Here is a 25,031-nt window from a genome sequence, read left to right as displayed (position 1 = left end):
TTCTCATGTAATAGCTGTTCAGGAAAAATGACATTTGAGTTTGGAAAAGTCTGGAATTTTGAAATGGGAATTGAGTAGGGACCCTGGAACATATTGTGTTTTTTTCTGCACTTTTTACATGATGTCAATCAATATATGAAAACTGTGGCAATATTGAACTGATATCAGTTCAACATATATCAACAGCTGTAACCAGGTTTAAAGAAAAAAAGGTGCCGTTTGAATGGATTTCGAATGTTTACCATAAAGTCGTCTACTGGGCTGCATCACTGGTGGATAATCACATTTGAAGACCTTTATCAACTGCGCTGGGATAAAAACTTCTGAAAAACACCTGATAATCTCAGTGGCTTTTATTGGTCCAACATTTTGACATATTGTGTGTAAACATCAGCTGAAATCATGCAGATTAATCACAATCATTGAGAAACGCATAGTAATGCTCGGCTCCGGTGGAAATCTGCTGCAAGGTCCTGAGTAGTTCATGGACTTCTGATAACATTGTTTTTTGTTTTTTTTTTTCATGTCAAGCTCCGTTTAAAATAAAGGGAAGTTGGTGTTAAAATTCACAATTTCAAAGCTTTTAAAAAATAAAAATGTTCCAACTGTATGTGCTGTGTCAGAACTCTGGCTAAAAGAAAAAGCTCTTTGGGCTTCAGCCTGTAAACACGAGCAGCCTGGACACTGGATTGTTAAACGTCTCAAAGGCACTGTGAGGCCATGTTGATTGTACTCCAGCAGCATGCTGGGAGTTGTGAGTGGATGGCGGTAGTGACATAAACTTCACTCTCAAAAAATTAACCTTCATATTGAGAGTCATACCTCCGTCATACCACCGACTCAGCACCATTTCAAGTGTTGCAGCATTAACGTGTAGCAGTGTCCAAAAGGTAACTGTTGCATTGTTGCTTCTGGATCAGCTTCCTGTCGGCAGGTTTTCAACTGTGCACTCTGTCCTCCAGCGCCTTCAGCTCAGCCTCCACCTGAGCTGGCAGATCAGCTCCAACCTGCTGAGTGAAGTAGGCTCTCAGCTCCTTGGTCTCGTTCTGCCAGAACGGCTTTGGCACATCGAACAGGGCGCCCATGTCCACCTTGCTGCCCAGACCTTTGGTGTTGATGGCGCCATTTTCTGGCAGCCAGCCGATGATGCTCTTCTTGGCCGCCTCGTCTTCCCTCTCTCTGCCGCAGCGCTTGAAGATCCACTCCAGCACCCGGGCGTTTTCTCCAAACCCGGGCCAGAGGAAGGCGCCGGTTGCAGGGTTCTTTCTGAACCAGTTGACGTGGAAAATCTTGGGCAGATGAGTGGGGGCCTTTCGGCTCTGCATGCTCAGCCAGTGAGCGAGGTAGTCACCGAAGTTGTAGCCGAAGAATGGCCGCATGGCGAAGGGGTCATGCATGATCATCTTACCTGAGAAAAAATTAAATACTTCATAAATCTGACAAAGCTTTAGGAAGAGGAACTACCTGTAACTCGCCTTTAACATCATATTATTCATAAAAAATGTCTTTTTTTCAGAGCTGAAAGCCAATTATTTACCAAAGAGATCATATATAAGTTTGTACCTTGATGCTCAGCAGCAGCTGTGGCCTCTGACCTCATTGCAGCTCCAACAAACACTCCGTGTTGCCAGTTGAAGGACTCATAGACCAGGGGGACTCCTGACAACATCAACAGACCCAAAATGATTAACATCGATGCCAAATTTAGCTTTTATCCCCGCTAGTGATATGAAAATTGGCTTTGGGCAGAACTGGTCCTTCCAACATGACCACAGTCCAAAACCTTCAGCCAAAGTGGTCAGTGGTCTGTGGAGGGAACTGAAGACCAAAGTGATGGTAAGTGAAGCCTTCCAACCTCAAGAACCGTGAGAGTGTCACAAAACAGGAGTGTTCCAAATCCCAGCTGAGGCATGTAAGCTGCTCATCAGTCGCATAACAGAGGCAAACAATAATGTCTCTTCCAATAGAAAAAAAAAAGAAACGTGTGTGTAGTACTGTACCAAAGCGGTACAAACCTTCCGGCCTCCTGCCTCCAAAGATGATGGCGTCGATGGGAACACCCTCCTCGCTCTCCCACTGCGGGTCAATGATGGGACACTGACCCGCGGGGGTGCAGAAGCGAGAGTTGGGATGGGCGCAAGCTGTTGAACTTCCTGTGTAAAACAAGAAAATAAGGGCTTGATCTTCACTCTGTGTCCCTGATGTTCATTTACGTCAGATTAATCTGGTTGGAGGGTGTCTGATCTTTATCTCAACCAGTGTGTAAAAGTGGCGTTGTCCTATTACACCACTAGATGGTGCTGTTTACACGGTGACTGAACACAGTAAATCAAGTCCAGGCTGGTTTTACCTGGCTTCCAGGCATTGCCGTGCCAGTCTGTTAGTGTGACGCCTGCAGCAGGGGGGTCAAGCCCCTCCCACCACACTCCTCCGTCACTGGTCTCGCCAACATTGGTGAACACAGTGTTTCTGGCAATGGTAGCCATGGCGTAGGGGTTGGTCTTGACGGAGGTGCCAGGAGCCACACCGAAGAATCCGTTCTCTGGGTTGATGGCCCTGAGTTTACCTACAGGGAGATGAGGGACTGCGTTTAGAACGCTGTCTGCTCAGCAACAAAGCAGCAGTGTGGGCTCTGCACTCGCCTTTACTGTCAAACTTCATCCACGCAATGTCGTCACCCACACACTCCACCTTCCAGCCCGGGAGAGAGGGCTTCATCATGGCCAGGTTGGTTTTACCGCAAGCACTGGGGAAGGCCGCCGCTACGTAACGCTTCACCCCCTGAGGGCTGGTGATTCCCAGGATCTGAGGACAGAGGAGAGTCGTGACTAAAAACAACTGACAAAGCAGAAAGTAAGCTCAAGATAACATTCTCCATTCTCACCAACATGTGCTCAGCCAGCCAGCCCTCATCCTTGGCGATGCGGGAGGCGATGCGCAGGGCGAAGCACTTCTTCCCGAGGAGGGAATTTCCTCCGTAACCACTGCCGAAGGACAAGATCTGCCTGGTGTCTGGAATGTGGGATATCAGTACCTTGCCTGGGTTACAGGGCCAGGAATTGACCAGAGGAGCTGGAGAGGGAAACGAAGAGGAAGGGAGGTTCATTCACATAAAAAGTCAAAGAAATCACATCCATTTCCATTTCAACGCCATTTGGGCTCTTGGAATCTGTACCCGTTAGCGGTAAAGGCTGTCCCAAAGTGTGCTGACAGCGGACAAACTCCACTCCTTCAGACAGTTTCTTCAGAACAGGAGTTCCCATACGGGTCATGATCCCCATACTGGCCACAACGTACGGCGAGTCGGTCACCTGGACGAGACACAAGATGTTTATGGCCCTGATCTACAACGTTGGACTTTCAGTGGGCAATAACCGTAAAATACAACAACAACTAATTAGGAGGTATGATAAACCACGATAATAAATCACAGCAAATCCCAAACAACCAAGCAGCGCAGCAGGATGATTATATTATTGCACGCCTTCAAGTATGAAGTATTTCAGTCACAACAGTCATTACCTGGACACCATATTTACTCAGAGAGGAGCCTACAGGACCCATACTGAAGGGAATCACATACATGGTCCGACCTGCAGAGAGAATAAACATAATCAATTTCTTTATCGCGCTTTAACAAATGTTGACCACAAGGTATCATAGCCTACAATATCAGCTGCAGATGCTGTAGGCGACCTTTTCTTCCCCAGAGACACGGAGGAAGAAACATTTTTACAAGCCGATTCCTGTGGTGTTTGCTACATGCAAAAGGATACAAGCGACATGACATGCTGCTCTACTGATAAACAATCAGTGGAGAGGATGAGTGGTGAAACGGAGCAGTGTTAAGACGGCACCGGTTTAGAAGTCTGCTGTTAATACGCATGGAAAACAACACATAATTCCTTAGAGTTCAAGGATTTACATTATACATGGTAATAGAATTAAGAAAAGACTTTCAGGGATGTTGTATCCAGAGGTAGGGAACTTTTAAATATCTTGGAAAAGGCCAGGAGGGGATCTTAAACTTTTTAAGCTTGCAGCACCACTATATTTTACATAAATATCCTGCGACAAACTGAAACAAAGGTAAAGTGTGTTCTTTTCTGGCAACAAAGAAGGAAGATTTTCTTTCCATATCGCAACATACCTGCCATGCAGCTGGGAAAACGCTCCTGCCTGGCTTTCTGCCAGTCAGACTCGCTCATCCAGTTACCGAGCTGGCTCTTCGCCCCCCCAGCGGGGATGGGGATGGTGTCTCTCTGGCTCTTGGTTACAATCACTGTCTTACTCTCCACCCGAGCCACGTCCTTCGGGTCTGTCCGTGCCAGCCAGCTGCCAAACACAGAATCCATCAGAGCGTTACTCAGGAAAACGTTTTCGAAATGCACTGAAATGTGGCTTGCTGTTAGACAGCACACCCCTCACCAGTTCTCATATTTGGGAAGCCTCTTCACCATGCCGTCCCTCTCTAGACCTGCCAGGATGTTGGCCGTTTCCTCCGGAGTGCCGGTCACCACATGGACATTGGCGGGTTTGCACTCATCCACCGCTCCCTTCACGAAATCAGCCACCGCCGGTGGTAGTGAGGGGATGGAGGCCAGGGATCGAACCCCCACGCTCGCCCCAACACCACCCTGCCTGAGAGAGTAGAAGGTGACAAATCCGTGACTCTCTGCTGATGACTTAAGGATACATGACTGAACACAAACCACTTTTTGAGCTAACCATCTGTGCGTCAGTATTGCTTCGACTTGTCGAACCGGTACATTACACTAAATAAATCAACTTTGTTCAATGGCAGGAGATCTCGCAACTTTAATGCAAAGATCTGCAAGACCACGAAAGTCTTCCCCTCAGCGTTCAGTTCAGATATTTTCCTGCGAGACCTGCCACACAAGGTTCCTCTGATACTCAGATACATAAGACAAAGCCATCGTTCCGGCAGGACTGTAATCTTTCTTTTAAAGAATGTCACAGCGCATTGTTGAATTTGTTTTGACGTCCACCATGTGTTTTTCTGGCCTGAAAGCCTACTCTCATGGTTAGTATGTGGCAGGAGCGGTGGCGTGTCTTTTTTCCCACCATTTTTGTGCCTTTCTGGACAAACAAAGTGGAAAAAGACCACAAACAGAGTAGCATGCGGGAAGCAGCCTGGCCGGGATTTGTAGTTGGCGCTCATATGGTATGCAGCGCACCTCAACCACTCAGCAGCCGTGGGAATGAGATGTCTTGGCCGGTTTTTAGGGAGAGCTGAGACACACATAATGACTTCTCTGGATAAAGAGAGGCCCATTGTTTGTCAGCAAAATAATCTACACATGTATGTGCCAGTGAGAGGGCTGTTGATCTGCTTACTGGTACAACACAAACCTGTGTGGGCTTCCTGCCTGTCGCCAGCAGTGCTCTAACAATTGCACATTAAATGTAGCTGCTTTGCCGTCTATCCATCTGCAAGCAGTGTGGATAATGTTTTACTGTGTGTGCTCGCGTGAGAAGACATAAACACACATCTGAGTAACAACCAAGTAACATCACAGGTAACACGAGTCACACTTTTTCACTTTGGCTGACGTTTTAAAGGCCAACACTGTCGTCGGATCTAGTGCGGGCACCTGGTTTCCAAGTGGCAGCACTGAGTGTCTCCTTACACGTGCATCACACACACGCACACATGCACTCACACATAATTGTCCTAATGCATGCAGATAAACACGCAGATGTGGTCTCAATGTACAAAGGGCATGAGCAGTGGGCAGGTTGAGGAGTTCACAATTACAAAGGAGATAGCGTGTAACTCGTCAACGTGAGAGCAAAGAACGGCACCACGGCTCAAACTCCCTTTGAAACACTTACTCTTACCATTGTGAGAACAATTAATCATCAACACAGACCAGTTTGTGCTGAAGAAGCAAATCGGTGTACAATAAAACACTAAAAGCTTTGGGATTGATCGTGCTTTAATGTCCGTCCTTAATCTTTTAATCTGGAATTTGGCTAAAAACCAATACTGCTTGTTTTTGTCATTTATTTCAGGAAAACAAATATATATCATAAATACTTTATTTATTTATTTTTTTTTTAAATTGAATAGTTTGAAAGTATGTCAATCCTGCATCACACCATCTATGAATGAACACAAATTCTTTGATGAAAACGGTCTCAAAAGAACCTTTATGATAAGCTTTCACATCAAGACGTCCTTTGAGTAAGAATAAAATCTGCTTCAAAAGACTCTTTAGCTCGATAAACATTTGCCAACTCATTTGCCCCATAGTTCTCTTCTTGGTGTGTTGGTTTTTTTTTTTTTTTTTGCTCAACAAAATTAAAAGTAAATAAATTTTGTCCGTTTCAGGGAAAAGTCAATGACCGGGTACACCGGCCGCTGCCAAAAGGCCGATTGTAGTCAACACCGACGTTGGGTCGATGCACCCGAGCCTCCCTGATATACATAAACTAATTGAATGTTATAAACCATCTGCGAGCGAAAAACGTGGTAATAACACACAAGTAACATGTGGCTTTTATTGGACACAAAGAGTTTTTGAGCATGCCAACAGCAGTGTGAGGCTGCGAGTTTAAACACTGACGTCAGCAGTGTTTAAACTCGCAGCCTCACAATGAAAATGCTGACCTGAGCTCTGGTGTGGGGGCTTTTTTTTTTTTGTACGTGTGTGTGCGTTCATCATCCAACTTTAGCATGTGGGCATGCTGCTCACATGACTTAACTGTGGCTTCCGCACTCAAAGGTGAGGCAGGAGGAAATGTTGGTTTTGACACTTTGGTCGTGCTGTGAACCAAAATTCCCACAACAGCTTTTTGAGATGGGCTTTGGGGTTAGCTTGGTGGGGGCAGCAAAGTTGGCAGGATCGGGCTTTCTGGAATCAATGGACGTCTGAACAGAGTGTGAAGGCAACCCTTAAAACATCTGGATCAAAGCGGTAGGCTTTGACAAAAACAAAATGGCAGTTTTGACCTACTGACCTAAGATTTAATCACTCATTTAACTCAGCAGATCAATGACGAGATCAATGGAGTGGAAACTGAGAAGCTGAACAAATAATTACACCAGCTCTTCAAACGGACCTTTGCCCCAGAAACCTGAAAAATAAAGACACTTTGTACGTGTCCTCTGTGATATTAGAGCAGTCTCTTCAGTCTACTCTACAGTCCTTTAGCCACACGTAGTAAATCAATTATGCACGGTCATGCTGCTAATTACAGTAACAAGTGGTGTGGTGCTGAGTATCATCCTCAATGTGACTAGGATTAAGGAAGGAGATGAGCTGGATTGAGTTTCAGCGTAAGTAACAGAAGCAAAGAGATTTTCCTGCTGAGTCACGTGCAGCAGTTGATTTGACACAGAAGATCCTCTCCTGCCTTTGCCTCTGCTCACGGTTCCCATCTCTGATAAGTTCAAGAATGTTGCGACTTGTCCAATTTTGCAAGATTTATGCTGATGACCGCCAGAGACAGCCAAGGGATGGTTCGGTTCCCTTGGGCAGCTTCCAGCAGAGGAACTTTCCCTCAAAGCACACACCCCAAGTCGGCAGGCCAATCCTCGCCCACCACTGACCGACACACCCACACACCCCCTCCAACTACCCTGAGAGACCCGAGTCAACAGCCTTGACTGGGGGCCAGAGTCTACTAAAGCTTTGGCTTGTCACTGCAGAGAACACGCGCACGTGCTGCACGGGCGAGTGCACAGGCAAAAAACACACGGAACACGCTCCAGGACATTCAGTGACGGCTGCTGCCATTAACAGGCAGGAAGGCAAACAAAGCACGGGAGCACAGGCCCCACTGGTGCCAGCACACGTGCTCTAAGCATTCACTGTTTTTACATGCATGCTGAAAGTTTCTGATTTTTAAAACAAATAAGAAAGAAAAGCACACACATAATGCAGGTGAGAGCTCACTTTGACTCCAAGTTTCCTGTGGGCTGTGAAAAAGTCTGGGGGGAGGGGGGTTAACAGTGGTAAAGAGAAGGAATGCAGAATAGCATTTTTAACACACAAACTGTTCAGAAGAGCAATCCTACATTATGTATGTCAGCAGTACTATGTGATGCAATGCCTGTTTAAAGAAAATCAAGTCCGACAGGTTTCTGACTGCAGTCAACAAGCAGCTGACAGACCAATAACATTTCAAACTGTTTCTAGTAATTAAAAAAAAAAAGGAGTGATAAAATGGCTCATATTAGAGACACAAAACGGAAGGGATTTCTTGACGTAAGCGGGCAGTTTTTAAATATTTCAGGCGATAAATACGCGGCAAAAAGTAATGCAACGGTTTTTTTTCCGCATTGTTAAACTAGAAGAAGTTCAACTTTAGTGGAAAAAAAAGATGAAAAGCACTGACACAGCATAGCTAACCTGTCCTCAGGAGTATTTCAGTTTACAACAAAACGAACGAGACGTGATGAACACCTACCTTCGTATGACTCCTAATAAAAGGCACGACATTTTGGGGGCAAAAAAAAAACACCCTCTCAAAATATCAACGAAAAATAAGCGCGTTAGAAAGGCACATATAAGTTCTCTGCGGTGATTAAACAGGCGGCGAAGCTCCTCACAGCTTCATATCTTTCCTCTGAGAGGACCTTGCACTTTGTACGCTTTGTCCAGAAACACCCTGTAACCGGGGTAACCATGTAACTGGATGCTGCCCTGCCTCTGCTCCGCTGCACGACCCCGGCGGACAGATAAACTCCACAAAGTCCTCCGGGTGCTTTTTAAAGTGAACTTCAGACGCTGGTCACCGGGGCTCGGCTCGGCTCGGCTCGGCTCGGCGCCGCTGAAGCGGGAGGAGGCGCTTTCGGCTTTAACATTTACATAACCTGTGGTTTTACTTCTTCGCAGGTCGCGTCCACACTGATGTGTGTGTCAGTACTGGATGATGCAAGTTTTCAAAGTTCCTGCATGATGGACGCGAACTGACGCGGTGGACCAGCTGGTCCGAAGAAACCGGAAGTAGGGGCGAAGGCACGGAAACAGCTCCACACGAGGAACATTTTGTTACACGGGAGGGTCATTCCATCCTTAACGTTCATTGCAAAAGCATTTGAGTCCCCAATTTCTTTCTAGCAATGCAACAAGTGGGTAGAACCAATTTAAAAGCTACTAATGTGTCTCTGCCTGGTACCCAGATTCATGGCTCTCATGCCAAATTCAGTCCTGAACAACATGTTCACAGCACAAACAGTCCTTTAATTTGGTACATTAGGTCTTGGTGACGTTCATTACCTTGTCCAGTGCTAAGTAAAGAGAAAAAGAAAAGATGTCAACTAATAATTACTGTGTCGTTATCTGCCGGAGAGGATTTGATTTAAAGTCACAATAGCACAAAGGTCTCTGAGTTCTCCTGAGCCAGTGAAATACTGATTGAACTACTTTACGTAATCATTTAGCCATTGACAATAAAGTAGTAGGCTAATGCAACACTTTTACTTACGTGCAATGTGAATCTTATGTGAAATCTTATCATAAGCCTACAATGCTGTGCAATAAGTCTGAAGCCACCTCTTATTTGAATATATATCTATATAGATATAAATATATATCTAATATAGATATAAATATATATCTATATATATCCTCAGGAAAACAGGAAATAAGCTAAGCAGTTTATTGAAACATTAGAGTTTGTACACTTCTACCGAGTTTGAAAGTGAATGTTTAGAAATGAGTACCTTTATTATGAAATATATTCTGAACCGTATTTAAAAAACTGTCTTGTAATTTCTTTAAGTAGTCTTCTGGAATAGTTTTCCAGGCTACTTAAGGACATTTTGTTTGTAGTTAAAACTGGTACTCCACCCATCCTCTCACCAATCAGATTCCTCGTGACTAATTTCAGGTTAATCATCAGTGTAAGCAGATGATCTGTTTATTTGCTGCTCAAGGGCAACAAAAACAATTGGTAAATGATTTATTTTTCTACACAAAAATAGGTTGCTTTAAATTTTTTTTAAAGATTTTGTGTGAATTATTTATTTATTTATTTTCAAACAGCAACACCATGACTGTATCTTTACATCTTTAACATCTTTACGTCAAGTAACCACTTCTGCGCTTATTTGTCATCTTGGAAAATGTCTGCTAGTTTTTACACATTATGCTCCAGCACCTTAAGTCTTTTTTTTTTTTTTACACCTGGACTTTCCAACCCTTCTTCCACAACGCTTCTTTACGTTCCAAAAAATTCAAACTGGCTATGCCTGCAATGGGAACTAGTGTTTTATTGTTGCAGTTACGTAACATATGGAGATACAAGCCTTAACTTTTTGTTTCGCATGGATCAGGCACCACAAGGAATTTGACACCAGCCAATAAAATGAAGGGCTCTAAGTGGATGATAATTGTTACTATCTGAGCATTTTTGCAGACCATTAACACCCCTGAACTTGTTAAAAACAAGTACTAAGAACTGCCAAATTGACTGTAAAAATGCCATGCATTTTCCTCTATAAAACCAAGAATCAATTTTAATGTTTGAAAAATCTGACACAATCAATCTAAAAATGTCACCTTTTCCAGATCATAAAGCAATGTATATCTGGAAATGTGTTCTTTTTGACACATTGTAGTTTAATTTCGCACCCTTCTTAAATTAAATTTTTCTCCTGTCATTACAGGCTACAATGGACTGTCTGGCATTTTATCGTCAGTATTCCTGAAGAACATAGTTGTAATTATCACTGTCGTATCACTGATAAGCCTGTTGCACGAGGGAAAGGTTTTCAACTTGCTTTCATGACCCAGCAGGAGACTTCCACAGTATTTCAGTCCATAAATTTCCCTGTTAATGTTTCTGCTTCTGGGGATTGGGGGATGGGTCTTACAAACACACACACACACACACACACACACTTGCATAAAGCTGGGAGACGGAGTTGAAGCAATGGGCTGGGGGTTGGTCTGGAGAGTCTGCTGTTGATCGAAGATAAAGAGAGATTCAACAGTCCGACTCGTTCGGTTAAACTTCACCCTCATTTCTCATGTTCACTGATTGGAGACTGGAAACGCATGGCTAACACATGCCAACATTCACCATTAATTAATGCATGCATGTACACCCACAGTTGCAGTCCCTGGTCATGACAGGGAAGATTCTGATATACAGCAACGGGCAAAAACTAATACAAAAAGAAATAAAAAGCTGGCACATCTTAGTACGAGAACTTTGGCTTTCAGGGGGTGTTTTTTATTTGTAATGCTCATCCATGGGATAAAGCTATGTGAAACCTTATTTTTGCTGCTAAAAGTCACAACTGTTGACTTAAAGCAGTCCAGTCTAAATGTTTCACCCTGGATTTTATCAGCAAACCAGCACTAAAATCTAAATGAAAGAAAAAAAGCTCCCAAAAGGAAACTGCTTATACACTGTCATGTGATCTGAAATCACACACAGGGAAGGCTGTGAACTGCTGGTAATGTTCTGAAATGAATGTCTCACTCAAATAAAGGGAGAGAGGGAAGATAACTCGATAAAATGGAATTGTATCACTTGAGGCACTTCAAACGTGTCCTGGAACAGTTACTGTGAAATGGGCCGGGTTCAGCCGGTCATTCAAAGAGTGATTTTTGGGCAGCTGAAGATATTACCAAAACCATCAGTATCATACAGTAGTCCTATTGATAGTTTTTCTTTAGATAATGTTTTAAGAATCAAGTAGAATATCTTCATGGTCATCATATTAATACGGCGTATTTATACATGTGCAGATACTCTGCTCGGTGCTTGGTGGTTTTGGCACTTCTATTACCACCCAAGAGCAAAGTTCAGGTAGAAAAAGCTAAAAAAAAAAAAATACAGCAAGTCATCAGAAAAAAATGAAATATTTTCCTAATTTCAACAGATTTTTAAGATTCATGAAAACATATTTGTCCAATTGAAACAGTGTTCAATGCAATTTCTCAAAGTTAGACCAACACACCCAGATGATGCAGCTAGAAGTCGAATAACTCTTGCAGGTATACTGTCAAACTAGCCTCAGTGTACACTCCACAGGTCCCAACTCAGACTTTGACTCTAAAATATAATGAAAATCTGGTAACAATAGAATAACCACAAGGAATAGCAAGCATTTAATTTGTTTTTTAATAATGCATGTTCATTTGATTTGATTTGTTGTTCAATTCACCATCCAACATGGTACTAATTTTCCCTTTTCGAATAAATGTCTCAGCCCTGAAATTTTACTAAGTAGTCCAGAAGATCATTGAGAGCACAATGTTTGTGTACAGCAGCAAATAATCGGGGGGCATATGAGGTGACCAAGTCACTGCTTCATGCTCTTTCTGCTGACATGTGTTGGAAGGTAGCTTTCAACTTTCATGCAAATATCAACGCTTCAAACAGTCATCAGGGAGCCTCGTCTGCCATTCTCAATGTTCTGTGAATGAAACAGAGCAATTTTCACAGCATTTTTTTGTGCTCTACCCAGACACAAACCCAGGAGTGAGAACATACCACCTGCAGAGAATCCCTCCCTGAACTTCCACATGCACGGAACTACACCAAGAGTTTTCATACATCTTTGATTTTCTAGATTCTCACGGGCCTTTAGACACTGGCTGCAACACTGACGATCACAGGCTGAAGGAACTTTAGTTTCCCTTCTCCAACCTGCACGCTAACAAACCCCAATCTATCAAAATCTATATGTGTACAAAAATCATGGGCTACATAGATTTTCTAAAAGCAATGAAAGGAGAAAAAGAAAAAAAAATAATGTAGCCTTTAGTATTCAAACTGCAGAGGGAGTGAATTATTTAGAACATTGGACAGTTTCAGACGCAGGTACACCTTAAAGGCATGCTGATGGCCCCAGAGAGAGATTAGCTATATGTCCAGACAACCCACTCATGCTCCAACAAGCAAGACATTTTTAGCTTCTTCTGGAATTCCTCTAAAAATACCCCTAATTGATTTAACAAGTCTGCATAGTTTAAAATATATGAGTTCAGCTCAGTACAGTTTAGTTCATTCACAGCAAAGGTCAGCTCAGGGGACGATACTAAGAAAATAAAGAAATTAGTTAAAGTCTAATTTGAGAGTCCAGTTCGATCAACTATAATCGAGTTTAGTCAGTTTCATTCCAGTTCAGCTCAATATAGTCTAATTCTGTACATTATTTATAAAATGCCAAATTGTGAAAAGGTAGCTCAGCTAAGGACTGCAAATGATTACATCAAATCTTCCCTTGGATTCAGCAGGTTACAGTAGAGAGTAAAAAATCCCTTTTGGTAGGAAGAGATCTCCAGTTAAACCGGACTCAAGAAGGGCCACTGTCTGCCCCAACTGGTTTGGAGGTGAGAGGACAGTACAGCGACACAGACATAAAAACATCAGGCCATGGATACCTGTTATGGGAAGGAAGAAAAGGAAAACACAGATGACAGCAATTATGGCACCTTCTCTACATACATGGAAAATAAAGAAAGCAGAGTGAGGAACAGTACCCGTACATTTGAAGAAGTGTTCCACTCATAGCTTTGTTTTTATCTTCTTTTGTCTTCTTGTCTTTTGTGTAATACAAACCGTTCAAAACAAATTGCCTCTGGTGGAATTAATCAAGTCTTTAGTATTCTAACGTCTGCCTTTGAGAGAGTGAAAGAGGTTCCACTCAAGAGACCCTCCAAACTTCTCCTAAGTTTGATTCATTGGTTGAGGCTTAAGGAGTTTATTCTAATACTTTGACTATTAAAAAAAATTCTTTTCATACTAATTATTCATTTCTTAACCCCAGTTGATAAAAGCAGGTCTTGGTCAGACCAACATGATACTGTACATCTTATACACTGACTAGGTAGACTTTGTAACAACTAAGGCATTATTTTAACACTGCTATCTGAAACCACTTCTGATGAAGAATTTGAGATTTTACATTCAATTTAAATGTTTACACTTCAACTCATTTGATGGGGAAGACCAATATGCTTTCTATTTGTCTTAATGAAAAGTCTACAGGCACACACACACACACACACACACACACACACACACACACACACACACACACACACATACACACACAGTACAACACGTCCCGTAAAAGAGCAAAAAGAAAAACATACAAATTGTTTTACATTGCATGGACACTCTGTGCATTCCCCTAATATGGTAAGCATGTAGCTGTGGAGAGCTTCAATGGAGTAAACTGTGCTCAGTAAGATCAATTACAATCTATGTCCCTCCTTTTCATCTGCCTGCCCCACTTTTGTTAAGATACCTGACCTTTGTCTAGACTGTTTCTCAACAGCCTCCCTGAGCTGAACAACACTCTGCAGGCTTTTTGATTACTGACACAATGAAATTTAAGAGTCAATGATAAATAGTATGTCCAGAGTAAACAAGTGCAGCCTTTGCCCTTTGTATTCAATGCTGAATATCACACCATGCCTGAATGTTAAAGGTGGACAGCAGAAAATGTAAGTACAGGCTATCACTAACGCGTAAGCCAAGTGATCTGCGAGGAGCTTTTTCACCCACGGTTGTGAATACACCTGATAGAGTTACTTTTCAATCAGTGGCACATGACAGCACGATTCACTGCAGACCACCAGAATCCTGTTAACGCCGAGAGGCTCTGACGTGGAGGAATCTGTGTTTGTTTTACACTTTGACCGGGCAAGGTCAGCCCCACCTCTGTCCACACAACTTCTGATGAAAGAACCCCCGTGACGGCAGATGGACGACAGCAGATCCAATGAGTGTTGGGTGCAACTGCAGACGCTGGATCTAAAGTGGTGCTCTCCTGTTTTTGTTGTGTGTCTTCTCGTATCCATGTAATTTGTTTTTACATATAGGTTAACATGGAAAAGCTCCGTTTCCTTTCTTTGCATTTAAGGCAACAAATCACAAAACAAACTAAATTAATCTTCATATGTTTGCGATTGAGCTGTTGGGCATGATGTCAGCTGAAGTTTGTCACAGACCTCTCCTCACTTTGCTTAGAACAACAGCACCATCCGGTGGATACAGTTAATTTTAAACTGTAAAAAAAGTGAGTGAGGGAGTAGTAGTGCTTTAATGAAATGTCAGTTGGAACATTAAATCTTCCTAATAATGACATCAAGTATGTATCATATGTGATTTGATAATGTTCAAAAGTCTTGAGCCACTCAAGATATAGGAAGTAGGTGCAGCAACTTACTGAAGCAAGTGTAAACACAAACGGAAACACAGTATATAAGATAAGCATAGGGTTTGTGCCATTTCTACAAGCCTGAATGGGAATAATTGATATGACCACTTTAGTTCTTCAACACAGCCTGAACCCTCTTGGGCAGACTTTCTTGTTGATCCTTTTCGGAAATGGTTCCTTGAAGGACAAAATTGGTTCTTTGCTAAATTATGTCATGTGTCATGTGAATTATATATTTCTACCCTTAAGCAATTCATGGGTCAGTTTGTGGATAAAGGAGAAAAAAAGCACAACTCTGTGCAAATGTTCAATGAAAACTTAGCAAGACCTTCAGAAAGCACAGAGAACCATTGCTCAAGATATTCAAAATATGAAATAATCAGCAGCAGAGCACTGGTTTGTCTGTGACAGCGCCACAGCGGGTAAGAAGGCAGAGAAGGCAATATGTCTCAAAAGCCAGGTTGCCAAAAATGAAAAAAGAAAGGAAAGAAAGAGAGGAGAAGGAATCAAAGAGTCGACAGCATGTCACCCAATACTTTAAATAGCAAGGTGGGTTTGTTAGTGGTTCATGTGGTGGAAAGTTATGGAATATTAACTTTGTCCATGGTCTATAGCTCACCTTTCTCCCCATGTTAGCTCATATTTCTGAAGAAAACTATTTTTACATTTCACTGTTGTTTTAGTTAAATAATTAATGCAGTCAAACGTTTAGCAATCAGTTCATATTCAATCAGTTGACCTCCCCTCTATTAAAATGATGCCTCGTTCCGAATAAATATGTCAGCTGTCAGTCAGCCCCCAACTCCACCTGCCCCTGAAACAGCCCCAGTGCCCCCACACGAGGAAGGAGGTGAGCAGCTGCGTGTTGAATTAATAATAATGATAAACTTTATTACAGCCTCAAATGTCAGATAAGAAAAAAAACCAATACACAAAATTTATAAAAAGAATTTTAAAAAAATTAATTAAAATAAATTAAATAAAAATGGTTCTGAGCAATTTTAATGCTTTAAAATAGAAACTTTTTTTATTTTGTTAAAATTCAGCAATTACTGAAATAGAAGAAGTGCAGTAGGAACAGAGGAGAAAATTTGTGGTGTGTGCAGCAGACTGCGTGACTGTTCTCAATCCAATCAGAGAAGTTTACATTTTCTAGAATGGTGGGACGCCACCTGAAACGGTGACTATGCCATTATAAATAGTTATATTATAGGAAATACTATATAACTTATGTATGTCACGTACACTCTACAGAGCCAGGTCCAGGTTTCTCCTCAATTTGCCAGGGGGGAATGTGGAAGTGGAGGAAGAGATGGAAGAGGGTATAGATTCAGATGATGATCCACCAAGTGAGGGTTCTTCTGGTCGGCTGTTTGGGGGCCCAGTAAAATTGATTTTCATGGGGCCCAAAATCTCTAGCACCTGGGCGGAGTACACCCTGTACGGGTCGCTAGGCCCACACAGAGATGCACTCCTAGAGACAATTTTGAGACACCAATTTACCTGACATGCATGTTTTTGGGTGGTGGGAGGAAGCTGGAGTACCTGGAGAGAACATGCAAACTCAACACAGAAAGGCCCCAGCCGAGAGTCAAACCAGGATGTTGTGAGGCGATGGTGCGAACCACCACACCACCTTGCAGCGCATGATATACCGTAATAATATAGGATAAGATAATTCATAATAATTTCATATTGATATTTTTGTAATATAATGCACCTTATTTTTTCTGTCTATTTGAATGATTTCTAGATGAGGTCACTGAACTGGGCCCAATAAGTTATACTTAATGTTGTAGCTCAGTGGGTCAAAAATAATGAGACTTACTTAACAACAATTTCTGGACAAATAAAATAGACAAAATCGAATAGATAGAGATTTATAGTCTCCGTATAAACGTGTATCGTGTGTTATTAACAATATGAATAATAAAACATAAGCGTTGTTTCTTTTTGCACAAAAACTGAAGAATTCTCACAGTCATTTTCCCCTCAGTTGGGCTTTTTCCAGGAAATGAAGAGCCTTAGATCCGAAGGAAAACTGCAAGTCCCACAATGCAACACGACAGATGCGGTTAAGTGGAGAAAGTCAGGAGATATCAGAAACAGTTTCATTTTCGCTTTTTATGCTGAGTAACTCTGGGTATTTTTCCGCGTCCCACTCGGCGTCTAGTTGCTCAGTTAAAAGCGCGTCTATTTCTCTTTCTGTTATCGCTTTGCGGCCGCTGGAACACTTTAATAAGTTTAATAAATCAACTTTTCATCTGCTGAGTCGACATGGCTTCTCTGGGTATTCGCCTCGAATCGAAGAAAAAGGTGAGGGCGACTGTCTGCTAGCTTGGAGCGTTGAATAGCAACATGTTAAACCCCATTTCCTCTTCAAACAGCAGGTGTGTCCGTGTTGCTAACAGGTGAGCTAGTGTTAGGGGTTTGGTTTGAAAGGCAGACAGTCAGCTTGGGGTGAAATGAGGTGAGGGGAGGTCTCAGGTTAGCCTCACGGCCTGTTGCGCTGAGTGAACGTGATCCAGTCATACTGGATATGCTTCACAAAGCGACACTTTCGAAATAAAAAGGGAATGCGTCGTTGATCAAACGTGAAATCTTTTTTTCTTTCAGGTGGATGATTTCTGCCAAAAGCTCTCCAAGGAGGTAATAACTTCAGTTTTTTTACAAAAAAAACTTCCCAGCTGCACCGTGCATGTCACATGTTCACTTTCACTGTGCTGCTTTATTTTTGCAACAGGCAGAGGAGCTGCTTTCCACATTTTTCCCACAAAAGATTGAACAGCTGCAGATGCTGCTGAAGGTATGAAGCTCTACCGACACAGATCCATTTTTAGACAAATAAACTTTTACTTCCTTAACTCAAAAGTTTCCCCCTCTGAGTCTGAAATGCAGCTGTCACCCTGTGGCTTTGTGGTTGTTGTCAGACGTCTTTCAACTGCGACGACCTGGCATCCCTGAGGGCTCCACTGGACATCCCCATTCCAGATCCAGTTAAAGAGGAGGCCAAACGCAAGAAGAAGGAGGAGGTGGGTCACACACAAACTCCACAAGGCCTCAGGCTCAGTTGTCTGTAAACATGGTATAACTCAAATTAGAGAACTGCTGCGTATTCGGTGAAACTTGAGTTTTAAGTGGTTGGATGGTTTCAGATTGCGTAACGTGAATGTAATCGGTTTCATAATAACAAACCTTCATTCTTTGCTTTATTTCCCAAACCTTTGAATTCCCTCATGTTTGCAAAAAGGAGCCTCTCAACTGGGCTCCTCAGTGCAGGGTTTATATTTAGTGTTTTATTATATAAAGGCACAGCAATGATGAAACAAGAGTCCTTGGTTACCGTGGTAACCATTCACTGCAAATTCTAAAGACTTTTTTTTTTCTGCAAATTGGTCGCGAGTGGGCTTTTTATATGTTGGGTGAAAAATCTGAAATGGATGCCTCTCAAACTGCTGTGAATTTTGTAAATGTTTGACTTGTTTAAGAACCAGAATTCCAGTCAATGCTTTAAAGGTAGGGTAGGAGATCCTGGATTTTGAGTCCAGCGAAGCTGCATTTTGAAAATACACAGGTCAAAAGTCCCAACCCTTTTCTTCACTTTCCCCCCGAAGCCACGCCTCTAGAGTACATGAACGAGCACGAAGGTGCACGAGCGCTGTTCTGACAGCAAGCATCGATCGTTGCCGTATTTAGTATTTAATATTTAGTATATGCTAACTATACGTTTAATAATGCTAGGTGCTAGCCAAGCTGGCTCTAGTTTAGCTTCCTGGACATGTAATTCGTTCATGAAGAAGGGTACGCGCACAGGGGGAAGGAGGGGGAGGGAGGAGCAGATTGCAGTTTGATAGATGGCATCAGAATCCAATCATCGTTATGATGATCATCAGTATGATTGGATACTGTTTTTCCTAGATTGTATGTTCTAGAGGCCACTAAAACTTTTCATTTTTGTGTCAAAACTTTTAATTAATTGGTTGCAATGGGGGTGTGAAGAGTATTTCAAGCAATATGTAAAAAAAAATGCTCCAGAAAAAGAACCCCTACCCCACCTTTAAGTGCGTCATATACATAATTTAGATTGGTGTCTTTTTTGAAAAATATTTTGATATTTTAATATTTTGTTTTTATGAGACAGCATGCAAGGGTTTAGATGGAGGCTGCGAGGAACGCTGGCTGTCGTCTTTGGGAATGAAATGGGTTGGAAAAAGCTGCTGAAGAGTTAATAGGTAGTGACAGCTGTTTGACCTGGTGCTTTCTATTGCAGAAGGAGGCTAAGGAGGGGAAGAAGGACAAGGACAAGGACAAGGACAAGGACAGCGATAAAGAGGAGGATTCAGGTAAATGGGAAGACAAGTGATGAACACGAGTAATTCAAACATTAAAAGAAAGATTAGATGGGAGGAGGATCTCTTTCAAACCAGTCAGGGCACTGTTTACACATCTATTCGATAATTCAGCAAACAGGAAGCTGAGCACGCATTTTTTTTAATGCAGTTTATACATGGAAAAGTAAATCTACGCTCCTCTCAGGAATAATTTTGTGATGTTTGACCAAATGTTGGGGATCTTCTTTCCCTCAGGGCCTCCTTGTGGTCCCATCTGCAGCAACGAGCGGGTGGAGAGTCTCCTTCGTGAGGTCAGACCTGAGATTCAGACGCTGAAGGAGAAGCTCAACACGGTCAGTCGGGCTCTGTAGTGTCACGGCTTCTCTTCATGGCAGACAAATAAATCAATAAATGTGTTTTTCTATTGTTGGGCAAAACATGTAACACCAGTTAGAATCCAGATTTCCTAGTTGGGATCTAAAGCAAAGACTGGTTCGGTCATTATTACCACATTCCTTTAGTCAGTTAAGTGAATTGTATAACTGCTGATGAGAATTTTTTTTCTAAATATCAAAATTAAAACCAAGGTGGAAAAGAGTTTCGTGTTCGATGTCCAAAGCACACCAAATGTACCCTAATTTGAAGTCAAAGTCAGGAAGGAGATGAAAGTTGGAGGGAGATAAAGATGAAGAGTGTACCAAGCAGGAAGTGTAACGTACAAATCTGAACTTCTCACTGAATGAGATCATTTTAAACCCAGGAGGCTGTTTTTAAATTGGCAGTAAAATCAAATATCCAAGTAACTGCTTTGAAGCGGAGAAAAAGAGATTTTACAAAAAAAATTTAAAAAGTAATCCATAATATGCCCTGCCCTATGTTTACCGCCAGGTGTCAATGTGGGTCCAACTCCAGATTCCTAGAATTGAAGATGGTAACAACTTTGGAGTAGATGTGCAGGTTGGTATCTTTTGATAAGTGTGGACTTGCTTTGTCATTGTGTTTCATGTTGACCAAATTATCATTATTTCCCATGTTTGCGCTCGTCCGACAGGAGAAAGTGTTTAAGCTGCTGACTAACACACGCACCAAGATCGAGGCCTACCAGACTCAGATTTCAAAGTAAGAACCTGCAGATAATGTGTAATGACTGAGTAAGGTGCCAATGTCATCGTTCGTGTTCCGGCTCGCACTCAGTTTTACAAACAAGTTCTCTTCTGGGGTTATGTTTAGAGTTGTGAGTATGTAAGCCGTCCCCACCCCAACAGGTGCAACGAAACACGAGTCTGAGCTGTGATTTTTAGAGGCAGTCGGAGCCCGCTGCGTCATCTTTGTTGCACTCTGAACATAACAAAATAAGTTCTTAGTACTGAAAATACCCTTCAGTTAAGTCAAACAAGTCTAATATGTGACACAAATACACTTTCAGACTGTGAAAATTTGACCTTTATTTCCCAACTGTACGTTGGTATAATCAGTGTAGTGTGCGGCAATCCATACGTATTTTTTTTATTTCTTAAAAGCAACCAAAACCTTTTTTTTTTTTTTTTAAAGAAGTAATACAGTTATATATGTAAAACAAAAAGCTTTAATCCCATATTCTGACACACAGACACTGAGGTCTGTCTTAAAGACCAGTGGCAATATTAGCTGTCGATGCCGATATCATTCCAGTGACTCCTTTCTTCTTTGTTTTTATCAGATATTACAACGAGAGGGGGGATGCTGTGGCCAAGGCCTCCAAACTTACCCATGTGGTCAGTATCTCACAGTGTGGATCTTTAATCCCAACTGGAACAGATGTCATTTTGGGAAAGAAAGTCTACTTTGTGTGCCACTTGCACTGACTAACGATAATAAACAGTAATGACATTGTTCTGTTGTGCACAAATCGGATGGATGCTGATTGTGCCGTGTACGTTTTTGCTCATAAACTCACTGCTCGTGGTGTGTGCTCTCTGCTGCAGGGAGACTACAGACAGCTGGTTCATGAGCTGGATCAGTATCAGTACTGCGAGCTCCGCCTTGTGGTCTTGGACATCCGCAACACATACGTAAGACACCTACTTCATGCTGTTCGAATGCATTGAGGACTGTGTGAATGTCATGTGGATGCTGTAAATCTCGCTTAGCAAACTCGATGCACCATCTGTTGCAATCTCACGCTGCACTTTGAATCAATCGTCTTGCATGTAAAATATTCCAGCTGTGTCCAGGCAGCAGGATGATGACTAAATGGAATCCATTCCTACTTATGGGAGGGTAATTAAACTAATTGCTGTGCTTGTGTTGAATTGATTAGCGCTCCATCTCCTGTACATTAATCAGTTTGTCTCTTCCCTGTTGCCATTGTCCTCCCGTGTTTGATGCCGTTAATGAACAAGGCGTCTGATGAAAGGGGCTGTTGGACACGATTAAAGCTCCGTACCTGGGTGTCGCTCTCACTCACCGTCTAATGCCTTTGTCACGACGCAACCCTGCTGCTATCTCTCTTCCTGTGTCACACTCACTGTGTGCCTTTCTTTCTCCAGTCCGAGCTGTTTGACATCATTAACAAGAACTACGACAAGATTAAGAAGCCCAGAGGAGACGGCAAAGCTCTCATCTACTGAAGCTGGAGACGGGCTTTGTACCGAGCTACAACTAGTGTAGTATGACACTCTCATCAAGTAACAATACACCTGCTCTGATAGAAATGTCTTCATTTTTTCTTATTGTATGCATTTTGGTTCAAATTACAAAATAAAGCATCATGACTAATTAAAGTTTTATCGAGTGTGTCAATCTAGTTAGGTTGTTTGTTAGAGTCCGTGGCGGTAAAAAGTCCCTCTCCTGGCAAACCAGGAGACCCCCAGCTCACTCTAAGCCGGTACCAGCCCTGATAGAGTCCCATCCACCCCAGATAGCCCAGCGCTCCTCCCAGCTGCTGGGACGGCCACTTAGGGAAGTACACGAGCAAACACAGAAGCAAGAACATCCATATAATGAGCAGAACTACACACAGCAGGAAGAGGAGTCGACACGGTGCCCCAGGTGACCTCAGCAGACGCCTCTCCTGGGCCAGGTGACGACCAATCACAGACATTTCCTCCGCGAGCAGCAGGCAACAGAAGCAGAGGATGAGGATGTCCTGGGAAACTTCATAACCTCTCCACAACATGTTGGCTTTGAGGCAGGAGGCCTTGGTCTGATCTTCGTGCAGGAGCAGCAGAGGCTGTGCAGCGGAGGCGGCGCTCTGGGCATGCTGAGCGGGGGCCATGGGTTCATAACAGGTCCCTGTTGCATCCTCCAGCAGGGTCAGGAGGCGGCGACAGCCCCACCAGAGCGAGCCCGCGAGCCCTAAGCGAGAGACGTGGCGGAGAGAAAGGGAGAGGCAGCGACAGGCTGAGAAGGAGAGGACGAGGATGAAGGAGCCTGTTAGGATGCAGGTCCAGCCCCACGTGGACCTCAGGAACTTCCTGTGAGAGAGAGTTGAACCAAACAGCTTGAAGCACACAGTAATGCATTTATTTTTCAGTGTAGACGGCTCAAATAACAAAACGGGCTCAGCAGCTGCACTCATGTACTTCGACACGAAATGGAACATTTACAAATAAAGTAACCATGGTTCTAAATAGTGGTGATTTTAAGGCTATGAGACCTGGCTCAGTTTGTCTAACTTCAGAACTCCTCTCCTGTGTTGCCAAATTACAAACAAATGATTGCTTGGCCAGTGGCGGCACCTCATAAGTTCTACATACTGTAAGGGCATTCAGTAAGTTCGATTACACATCTCGTTATCATGCAACATTAATATTCTACTTTTATTTTTCAAATCCATTTATTTCTGATGTATGAATAACTTGATTTGAAAAACAAAAAAAAAAAGGATGATAGAAGTGTTTGAGTGGAACAAATGAGCTCAAAAACTGCATCAGGACAACAGCACAAGCACAGAGGAGGAAGTCGGAGCTGAGTGTGCTGCATTCATCGTGGGCATTTCTTACAGATGTAAACATTACGCCCAAATTCATACATCAGTTAGAAAAGAAAATGCTTTGATATGGAGTTCATGTCAGACTGATACATCTGCTCTTATTTTTATTTTCTGTCAACTCTCGGTAAGTAACTCTTTCAATGGGCGTCCAATCAGTACAGGTTTCAGAACAGCTTGCTCATTAAACTGAACACGATACAGCCACTTTTATTTATTTATTTATTTATTACCCCATCTCATCTCCAGCAGCTGCAACACTTTTTACGTAGATGCAAAGCGCTAAAAGCAGAAACCCAGCGAGTCCGTTTGCTTTTGACGGCTCTCACCTGTACAGGTAGTGGTTGCTGTTTGCGAAGATGCTGTACTTGGATGCCCAGAGACTCAGCACAGGCCCGAAGAGAAGCAGGCCGGACAGCATCAGGTGGAAGTGTCTTCGGACCAGGCGGCTTCCTAAAATCCAGGCCAGCGTGTTTGTGAGGATCTCCAGGGCAGCGCTCAGAGGTCTGAGGATGAATCTTCCAGGCAGCATCAGCTCTGCTGCTAACTTGTGCAACTTCTCAAGGTTAATTTCCGGTTTGAGGCCATTTGGGAAGCTTCCAGTCTTTGGATCCATGCAGATCGACTTTGCTTGGCAACCTTTCTGTAGTTGCTTAACAATCTGGGAGCCCTGTTGATGCCTCCCCGACTTTCCTTTGTGTGTGAAAGGCACACCAGTTCCACTTTCTCACTGTCAGGCATGCAGCAGAGCACATGCTTTATAAAAATACAACCCCCTCTGTCCCCTTTACCCTGCTACCCCCCCCCTACAGAACACAGACTGAAAGAGGAGACGTGGTATTGCCTGCCACAGTGTAAATGATCCCATTATTTTTAAAGCAATGATCCAACACTGCCTGTAAATGTCTTCCTTAAGGAGGGCAGTTTATGAACCTATAACTAAATCAAACTGCCATTTATCTTCAGATAGTTTACAATCAGACGTAGGGTTGTGATGTTAAAGGAATTATTCTGGCACACAATGGATCTTTTGGCTCCTTCTCCTCTCATCTCTCCACTCTTTGGAATTGGCTGTCGAGGGCAAAACTAATTTAAGTTGTAAACTGTTGCCAGAGTGCGTTTGGCGCCACAAACAGCTGCGTTTCTCACAGCTCTTTGGGTCTTTTTTTATTTCCTGGCCCAGTCCTCAGGCCAGGGCCTCTTTAACCTCTTCAACCCTCTGACCCAAAGTGACTTAAATTTAGTCTCTCCGCGGGATTCGTGTGCAATAAAGCGCAAGAAGGCCATCTGGTCCTCCTACTGACACACTAGCGGCTTATTCTTTGCGATAGAACACATCTCGGTCTCTCAAACTGCAACGTAATGTCGGGGAGCTTTTATAAGAATCATCTTTGGATGGAGGAGGAACAGTAGGTGTAAGTGAAACCAGACGTGTCGAACAATCTCGGCCTAATTTTAGAGCGCCCGCTGCACTGCGGTCACTACAATGCCCTTCAGCCCACCCCGCTGTGGCTACTGTGGCAGCTTAAAACAAGTTGTCTGGACGGTTAAGTTAACCGCACGAGCTGGACTAATT

General features: G+C 42.9%; 3 protein-coding genes across 4 annotated transcripts; 1 reads left to right on the top strand and 2 right to left on the bottom strand.

Moving 5' to 3' along the window:
• Positions 1–338: 338 nt before the first annotated feature.
• pck2 (phosphoenolpyruvate carboxykinase 2 (mitochondrial)) lies at positions 339–8,950 on the bottom strand. 2 transcript variants are annotated; one of them, XM_075452150.1, is made up of 11 exons: positions 8,437–8,950; positions 4,429–4,641; positions 4,151–4,335; positions 3,523–3,593; positions 3,176–3,311; positions 2,885–3,072; positions 2,643–2,805; positions 2,351–2,566; positions 2,016–2,153; positions 1,564–1,659; positions 339–1,408 (listed from the first exon to the last, which is right to left on the bottom strand). In XM_075452150.1, exons 1-11 carry the CDS (start codon positions 8,466–8,468, stop codon positions 939–941), a joined length of 1,908 nt encoding a protein of 635 aa, XP_075308265.1. In that variant the 5' UTR covers positions 8,469–8,950; the 3' UTR covers positions 339–938. The 2 variants fall into 2 exon arrangements, with proteins under 2 accessions (XP_075308265.1, XP_075308266.1); XM_075452151.1 differs by lacking the exon at positions 8,437–8,950 and adding an exon at positions 7,923–7,952.
• Positions 8,951–17,221: 8,271 nt separating this feature from the next.
• psme1 (proteasome activator subunit 1) lies at positions 17,222–22,247 on the top strand. The gene is made up of 11 exons (XM_075452358.1): positions 17,222–17,470; positions 17,771–17,803; positions 17,898–17,960; positions 18,085–18,186; positions 19,425–19,497; positions 19,741–19,838; positions 20,374–20,442; positions 20,537–20,604; positions 21,185–21,239; positions 21,450–21,536; positions 22,014–22,247. Exons 1-11 carry the CDS (start codon positions 17,432–17,434, stop codon positions 22,092–22,094), a joined length of 768 nt encoding a protein of 255 aa, XP_075308473.1. The 5' UTR covers positions 17,222–17,431; the 3' UTR covers positions 22,095–22,247.
• Positions 20,895–24,179, bottom strand: fitm1 (fat storage inducing transmembrane protein 1). Its single transcript, XM_075452357.1, has 2 exons — positions 23,785–24,179; positions 20,895–22,940 (listed from the first exon to the last, which is right to left on the bottom strand). Exons 1-2 carry the CDS (start codon positions 24,069–24,071, stop codon positions 22,268–22,270), a joined length of 960 nt encoding a protein of 319 aa, XP_075308472.1. The 5' UTR covers positions 24,072–24,179; the 3' UTR covers positions 20,895–22,267.
• Positions 24,180–25,031: the final 852 nt, after the last annotated feature.

Source organism: Odontesthes bonariensis, chromosome 20, assembly GCF_027942865.1.
Source record: "Odontesthes bonariensis isolate fOdoBon6 chromosome 20, fOdoBon6.hap1, whole genome shotgun sequence".
Lineage (NCBI taxonomy): Eukaryota > Metazoa > Chordata > Actinopteri > Atheriniformes > Atherinopsidae > Odontesthes > Odontesthes bonariensis.
This window is presented reverse-complemented; position numbering and strand designations above follow the sequence as displayed.